The 8,092-nt window shown below is 48.1% G+C and overlaps 2 protein-coding genes across 2 annotated transcripts; one reads left to right on the plus strand and one right to left on the minus strand.

Annotated features, from left to right (window-relative positions):
* Nucleotides 1-3,233: 3,233 nt before the first annotated feature.
* Nucleotides 3,234-3,986, minus strand: LOC137809556 (uncharacterized). The gene has a single exon (XM_068610659.2). It carries the CDS (start codon nucleotides 3,984-3,986, stop codon nucleotides 3,234-3,236), a length of 753 nt encoding a protein of 250 aa, XP_068466760.2.
* A 1,970-nt stretch (nucleotides 3,987-5,956) lies between these two features.
* On the plus strand, nucleotides 5,957-7,806 carry LOC137828965 (uncharacterized). The gene is made up of 3 exons (XM_068635750.2): nucleotides 5,957-6,189; nucleotides 6,271-7,023; nucleotides 7,579-7,806. Exons 1-3 carry the CDS (start codon nucleotides 6,060-6,062, stop codon nucleotides 7,608-7,610), a joined length of 915 nt encoding a protein of 304 aa, XP_068491851.2. The 5' UTR covers nucleotides 5,957-6,059; the 3' UTR covers nucleotides 7,611-7,806.
* The last annotated feature ends 286 nt before the right edge of the window (nucleotides 7,807-8,092 follow it).

The raw sequence follows: 8,092 nt of genomic DNA on the forward strand, positions 1-8,092 counted from the left end.
GCCGAACTCTTGGCACTTGGCGCATTTCTTCACATATTCGGCACAGTCGCCTTGCATGGTCGGCCAGTAGTAGCCGGCCCTTAAAACTTTGGCGGCCATCGTCCTCGTCCCGGCGTGATTTCCGCAGATTCCTTCATGGATCTCGGCCAGGATGTACTCGGCCCTTTTGTTGGTGATGCATTTTAGCAAGGGGGTCGAGTAGCCTCTCCGATACAAATCTTCGTTAATCATGGTGTACCGGGCGCATTGCTGCTTCATCGCCTTCTCTTGGCCGGCCTTGCATGTGCCGACTGTTAGATATTGGATGACGGGTGTCATCCAGTTTTCGGCGTCGGCCTCTTCTTCTTCGATAGCCAGACACTCGGCCTCGGTCTCCGTCACACTAGGGTGTCTCAGCCATATTTGTATGACTGACCTCTGGTGGCTCTTCTTTTTGGTGATCGAGAGCTTGGACAGGATGTCGGCCCTTTTGTTGTCCTCCCTCGGTATGTGTTGCAAGGGCGCTTTGTTGAAGCGGACGATACTGTTTTTGGCCGCGTGGTAGTACCGCTGCAGCAAAGGCTCTTTAACCTCGAAATCTCCGTTGACTTGGCCGACCATCACCTGGGAGTCGCTTTTGCATGTAACCTCGCGCGCTCCCATGTCGTAAGCTAGGTTCAGCCCGGCCAGCAAGGCCTCGTACTCGGCCTGATTGTTGGTCGCCCGAAATCCGAACTGGAGGGCTTGTTCCAGGAGGAGGTCGCCCGGCCCTTCCAGGACGACTCCCGCTCCACAGGCTGTTTTATTTGATGAGCCGTCCACGTAGAGAGTCCAACCGTCCGAGAGGGTGGGCAGTGGTGTCAGCTCGGCCGAGAAGTCGGCCAAGCATTGAGACTTGATGGCGCCCCTCGGCTCATAACGTATGTCGAACTCGAAGAGTTCGACCGACCATCCTATCATCCTCCCTGCAAGGTCCGGTTTAGATAAAATTTTGAAAATAGGGTAGTCGGTTCTTACAGTTATGGAGTGATTTTGGAAGTAGGGGCGCATCCGTCTTGCCGTGAGGACGAGTGCGAGAGCCACCTTCTCAATCATCTGATATCGGGTCTCGGCCGAATGGAGGGTTCGGCTGACAAAGTATATGGGTCGCTCCTCGCCCTCGGCTTCCTGCACTAGGGCAGCGCTGACTGCTTCTTCCGAGACTGCTAGATATACGAGGATTGGGACGTCGGGTCTCGGCTTCTGGATGACGGCCGGAGATGTGAGGAACTCTTTGAATTTTTTGAAGATTTCCTCGCATTGGTCGTCCCAGACGAATTTTTTGCCTTTACGGAGCAACTGAACGATCGGCCTCGTCCTCTCGGCCAGGCGGGGGACAAATCGAGAGAGGGCGGTCAGCCGCCCAAGGAGTTGTTGTACCTCCTTCACGGTGTTCGAGCTTCTCATGCTGAGTATGGCCTGGCATTTGTCGGGGTTGGCCTCTATCCCTCGGTGGGTGAGCATGAAGCCTAGGAACTTTCCCCCCTCTACCCCGAAAGTACATTTTTCGGGGTTGAGTTTCATGTTGACTCCCCTTAGAGCCTTGAAGACCTCGTCCAGATCCTTCAGATGTTGCTCGAAGGAGTCGGACTTCACGACTATGTCGTCCACATAGACTTCTACCGCCCGGCCTATCAGACCCTTGAAAATTTTGTCCATGAGACGCTGGTAGGTCGCCCCGGCGTTCTTGAGGCCGAACGGCATGACCTCGTAGTAGTAGTTGGCATCGGCCGTCATGAAGGCCGTCTTCTCCTTGTCCCGCGGGTGCATGCTTATCTGGTTATAGCCAGAGTAAGCGTCCAGGAAGCTCATAATTTTGTGGCCGGCCGCCCCATCCACCAGTCGGTCAATGTTCGGGAGGGGGTAGGTATCCTTCGGGCATGCGCTGTTGATGTTTCTGTAGTCGACGCACATCCTCCAGTTACCGTTAGGCTTGGTAACCATGACGACGTTGGCCAGCCATGTCGTGTATCGGGCCTCCCTTATGAATCCGGCCGACAGGAGCTTGCCGGCCTCCTCCTTCGCTGCGAGTCGTTTTTCGTCGCCCAAGTCCCTCTTCTTTTGGGAGATCGGACGGGCTTCCTTAAATATGAACAGCCGATGGGTGATGACATCCGGACTTACTCCCGGCATGTCGGCCGGCGTCCATGCGAACATGTCGACATTCTTTTTTAGCTCGGCGTGCATGACCTCGGCCTCGGCCGCCGCCAAGGCTGTCCCTACAGCCGTGCTGTGCTCTTCGTCGAGGAGGGGGACTCTCCTCAGCTCCTCTCTTGCCTCTAGCCTGTCCTCGGTTGCCCGGGGATCAAGGTCTACTAGTGCCACGGTTGGCTGGGTCTCCCTGGGCCGGTCCTTCCTGGGGGAGCGGTCCTTTCGGGAGGACTTTCTCGCCCGAAGGGGAGAGGTGTCTGCCCTTAGAGGCTCCACCCGGAGGCTCTCGGCGTAGCACTCCCGTGCTTCTTTTTGGTCCACGTGGACCGTGAGAATGTCTCCTGTCTTCGAAGGGAATTTCATTGCGAGATGAGGGGTTGATACTATGGCCATCAGCCGGTTGATGGATGGTCGGCCGAGGAGGATGTTGTAGGAGGTGTTGGCGTCGATGACCAGGTACCGAATTTTGATGGTCCTGGTGTTCTTCCCCTCTCCGAAGGTGGTGTACAAGTCGATATACCCCTTGGTACCCACCCTTTCGCCCGAGAATCCTACCACGTGGTCGTCGTATGGCATCATCTCGGCCTCGGTCATTCTCATGGCTTTGAAAGTTTTCCAGTAGAGGATATCTACCGAACTTCCTTGGTCTACGAGGGTCTTCCTTATGGTGAATCGATCTATGTCGACCGCTATCACCATCGGGTCGTCCTGCTGGCGGTAGTCTACGCCCTTGAAGTCATCGTCCGTGAATGTGATGGGTGGCATTCTCGGTCGGAACGCCACAGCGTTTACCTGATGTACTGCCCGGAGGTGCTTCTTTCGGGCGTTGTTCGTGCTTCCTCCCCCGGCGAAGCCGCCGGCTATGGTGTTGATAACCTCTCGGTTACCTCTCCTATCGGCCTCCCTGGGGGGGTCGTCTCTTCGAGGGGGATCAGCCCTTGCGGGTTGTCGGTCGCCTCTGTTGTTTTGGTTTTCTCGGCCGCGCTGAGGTGACCTCGTCTGGGAGGATCCGCCCGGCCTGGTGGGTCTCGGCCATTCCTGACGAACCGGCGGAGATGCCCAGCCTAGATAAGTTCCTCTATCTTGTCCTTAAGGGCCTGACACTCGTCGGTTGAGTGTCCGGTGTTCTGGTGGTACCGACACTGCTTCCTCCGGTCGGCGTTATTTGGGCTGGCCACCTTCCTTGGGGGAGGGATCAGCTCGGCGTTAAGGGCTTCGTCCAGAATCCTTCCCCGCTCGGCCGTTAGGGGTGTATACCTCGAGAAACGGATCGTTCGGTCTCGGTTTTCCCGGCGCCGGTCCGTTCTCTGTATCGGCCAAGCCTGTCGGTCTTTTTCTTCTTTCCTCTCTCCACCGGCCTCGGCACGGGCCTGGTTGCGGAACTCTCTTAGCTCCTCCAGCTGCATGTACTTAGCGGCTCTCTTTCTCAGTTCGTCTAGGCTGTCGGCCGGCTGCATGCATAGGTTGTCGGCAAAGGGCCCCGGGCGCAGGGCCGTCAGCATGTGGTGCATGGCGACATCCGGACTCAGATTTCGGATGCTCATTGCCACTTTACTGAACCTATCTACGAAGGTTCTCAGCGACTCTCCTTTCTCCTGGCGGATGCCTACCAGGGCGATTGAGGTCAGGTGGTGCGGCCGGCTGGTCGCAAACTGTGTTTCGAACTTTGCGATGAGCGTGGCAAAGCTATCTATGGAGTTGGGTGAGAGCTTGGTGAACCAACTAAGGGTTGCACCCTTCAAGGATGTGGGGAACACTCGGCACAAGACGGCGTCGTCCGAGGTGTAGAGACTCATATGGGTGGTGTAGGCGTCCATATGCTCGTCCGGGTCGGTCGACCCGTCGTATCGGTCTCGGTTGAAACCCTTCCACTTCTCAGGAAGTGGGACTTCGATGATGTTGTTTGTAAAGGGGTGACGGCGGTTCGGGTCGGCCGTCAGGGTCGTCCGGGTGGATCTGATTAGGCACGACTCGTCGCCCGTTTCAGTCTCGCGGGGAGGGGGTCGGCCTCTTGTCCCCTCGGCCACATCCGGGTTGGGGGGAGAGGTGTAGGACTTGCCGACCACGTTCGTCGGTATGACAGAGGGTCCTCCCTCCCCCAGCTTCTTTCTCATATCTTCGTTCTCCCTGCGGAGAACCTGCAGCTCTTGCTCATTTTTCTGAGCGGCCTCCTCGGCCTTTCTTCGCATCTCGGCCATCTCCCTCTGGAGAGACAGCAGCAGCATTGTCTGGTCGGCTTCAGTCATTCTTTCCATGCTTCTTGTCGAAACCATCTACTTTTTTCCTTCAGCTAGTTTCCCTCGGCCCCACGGTGGGCGCCAATTGTTCCTGCTAGGGTGATGGGACCTAGAGAACTGTTGAAGTCTTCTTCTCCTTCCTTCGGTCGGGCAGGTGGCTGAGTGATGAACTGGGATCCTTCTCTTCCTTCTGCTTATCTTTCGGCACTCGGGACTCGGTCGTCGGGTGTACACCGGATGGTGGGGGTACCTGCGAAGGCACTCCGACGCTCAAGTCAGTAAAGCGGGTGGTTAGCTCTCAGGTAGGTGAACAGTAATAATGACATACCTTACTCCTTGGAATGCGTGCTATTTATATTATTCTAATGGGCCTACCTTGTTGGGCCCGTTTATCGAGGTGGATACCGCTTAGGGTTGCATTACCTAGTTCTTGATGATGGATTAGCTTTACTGATCTCGGTTTGAGCGTTAATCGTAATAGGGTTCGGCCGTCGGCCAAATAAGTGTGGTCTTCGACCATCTCAGTTAAGTCTCCAAAGGTTTCGGCCACTCATCAGTCGGCCAAGTATACAAAGGTCTAAGTCTGCCGGCCGTTCGGCCAGATTTCTGAAGATATTGACTTATCAGATACAAAGGTCTCGGCCATTCGTCAGTCGGCCAAGCATACAAAGGTCTCGGTCTGCCGGCGTTCGGCCAGATTTCTGAAGATATTGACTTATCAGATACAAAGGTCTCGACCATTCGTCAGTCGGCCAAGCATACAAAGGTCTCGGTCTGCCGGCCGTTCGGCCAGATTTCTGAAGATATTGACTTATCAGTCTCTCGGTCAGGCTTGACTGGGAGTCGGGCAGGCAGGTGGGTCCCGGCCTCGCCCAGTACCGGTACATATACAATAATCATGAAAACAAACTATTGTAAGATTCGAGAAATCTCATAGAAAACTTGTTTGTAGTAACTAAATTAAAAACAGAAATATCAAAATAATTTTTTGTTTGGTTAGTGTTTCCACTTTAATAATTAAAAGTTAAAAAATATCAAAGTAATATAACTTTTTTTTGGCGGTTATTAGAATTATTTTTAATATTATTAATAATATTTGTTAATGTTAATATTATGTATTAATGCTATTATTAGTATTATTAATATTAATGTTATTAGAATAATATGACAGGAATTATATTATTTCTAACGGTTTACTATAACCACTAAATATAAATCACTAATAAAATTTAGTTTTTTTAGTGTAGTTACAACAGTTATATTTTTCTACATATAAAAATGTTGACACGTATATATAAAAGAAAACTATGTTTTAGCTAGTTATATTGATATGATTTAAAGTGAGTCTTCAACTTATACTTTTGATGAGTTCAATCACAATAGGAATTTTAAAAGCAAGAATTTGAAAAGCTTAATCACATATATAAAAAATGACCCCAAATCTCATGTAGTTCTTTGAGTGGCACACAAGCAAGACCAAGGTTCACGTCCAAGTAAGCATATATTCCTCACAACAAAAACTCACTCTAATATAATATCCAAATGCATGCATTGCTATTAAGTGACACCAACAAAACTAAAGTGAACACCGCAGAATCATAACTTTAGTTGATCTTCAAGCCTTCTCACTTTACTAGGGCTCCTTATATTGCCATGCATGTTTCACTCTCCTCAACTCTTTACATTTCCAACATCAATTCTTCTACAATGGATCACATTCTTAGACTCACCATTGCATTTCTTAGTTTCTCAATGCTAGCTTCCACTCTTTTCCCTATGTGTGGTAAAGTCCATAATATAGTTTTTTTTTTTTTCAGTTTTGGTTAGTGTAGTAACCCTAATGTTTTTTTTTCTTATGTTTCAGATGCTATGTATCATGGAAGGGCTATATTAAGGGGTCACAGAATCCATAGAAGCACCCTCATCAAATCCTCCAAGAAGCTGAAAATGAAATCTTTAAAACGTTTGAGCAAGTATTCATCATTTGATTCATTTGGGTTCTCAGATTTTGATTCATATGGCTCTCCTTCTTCCCTACCCTTGCCACCTTACAATTCACTACCACCATCGTCAAGCTCCACTGCTCCTCCATTGGCACCTCCAACCACAGGTGGCGTTGGCAACCCTAATCTCCCAGCATTTTCACCTCTTCCAAGCCCACCTTATCATGGGCCCCCAAGCCCAAGAAGCATTGTTGCTTCTTCACCACCACCACCATCTCCTTATTCTTCTTCAAGCCCACCAAAGCATTCTCCAAGCCCATCAGGCCCACCAAAGAGTGTTCCAAGTCAAAGCCCACCACCACTGGTGTACCTACCTCCTGTGGTGTTCCCACCACCCCCTTCACCCTCCACGCACCGCAAAAAGCCCCCACAGTACGCCCTTTGGTGTGTGGCAAAGCCCACGGTTCCAGACCCGATCATTCAGGAGGCCATGGACTATGCCTGTGGGTCTGGAGCAGATTGCAAATCAATTCAGCCCAATGGGCTCTGCTTCCAGCCCAACACTCTACTGTCCCATGCTTCCTTTGCCTTCAATAGTTACTGGCAGAACACTAAGATTGGTGGAGGGACTTGTGACTTTGGTGGAACTGCCATGCTCGTCACGGTTGATCCAAGTAAGTAATTGTGCAATACTCAGAAATATTATTAAGGTTTAACCATTAGGGTTTATACAACTTCCATGCATAATTTCACTAAATTATGTTTTATAACTTAAACATAAGTTAATAGTTTCTTATGAAAAAAATTCTTTTTAGTTTTTGTTCATAATATCTCGGGTACAAATGCTTATAATTAATTTATAAAACTAAAAGTAGCAAGTTTTAAAATTTGGGAATAAAAAATCGGCAGTTTTGTTTTTGAGAAAATAAAACCGAAATTTACATATTTTGAAGTGATAAAAAAACATTTTACCCATAAATTTTGAATAATTTTTAAAATAAATAGTGCCAAGGTAAATAAATTTATCATATAAGTTAGCTAATAATTAGATTTTTTTTTTTGGGTAAGAGAGTTAATTTATAATTAGATGATGAAAGTAAGAAGAATATATCTATGTACTATGTTCTCATATTAGTAACATATTCTTTCTCTTCTTTTTTACTATGTACTAATGCTAAGTATATTTACACTAACTTGTGTGTTTTTGTAAAACCCATGGTTTTGCACAGGCTACGACAAATGCAACTTCATGTTGATTTAGGTGACACCTTGCAATATAGCATATGTTTGGAGACATTTTCAATATTCCCTCATCCCAACATGGATTTTTGATGTAATAATAATAATTAATTCCTTGACCCCATGCTTTATTGAAGCTACCAATAATGTTTTTTTTTACCCTTTCTTCTGCTTTTTTAATCTTATAGCTGTGCTATTTGGAACTGTCTTTTCTTTCATCAGTTATCACCATTTCCTTTTCCTGCATTCCCCTTTTGTTAAACTTTCAAAATTACCTCTTATTTAACCAAAGCAATCATCTTACTCAGAATTGAAACCGAAATTTCTTGTGGGGACACGTGGCAAAACTTTCCTTAGAAATACCCTTTACTTATATATATTTAGAGATTTATAGATTTATAGATATATAGATAAATGATACAAAATGTAGTCACCTTGGGAATCACATTCATTATGATATAAACTAATTCGAAATACAAAATAAATTAGTGTTTGAGATGGACT

Source organism: Phaseolus vulgaris, chromosome 6, assembly GCF_051622355.1.
Source record: "Phaseolus vulgaris cultivar YP4 chromosome 6, ASM5162235v1, whole genome shotgun sequence".
Lineage (NCBI taxonomy): Eukaryota > Viridiplantae > Streptophyta > Magnoliopsida > Fabales > Fabaceae > Phaseolus > Phaseolus vulgaris.

Bases quoted from the DNA above. Each gene is read 5' to 3' on its own strand.
- LOC137809556 (XM_068610659.2), bottom strand. From the start codon at position 3,986: ATGGACGCCTACACCACCCATATGAGTCTCTACACCTCGGACGACGCC.
- LOC137828965 (XM_068635750.2), top strand. From the start codon at position 6,060: ATGCATGTTTCACTCTCCTCAACTCTTTACATTTCCAACATCAATTCT. The intron at 6,190-6,270 runs GTAAAGTCCATA...CTTATGTTTCAG, and splicing joins CACTCTTTTCCCTATGTGTG to ATGCTATGTATCATGGAAGG. The intron at 7,024-7,578 runs GTAAGTAATTGT...GGTTTTGCACAG, and splicing joins GCTCGTCACGGTTGATCCAA to GCTACGACAAATGCAACTTC.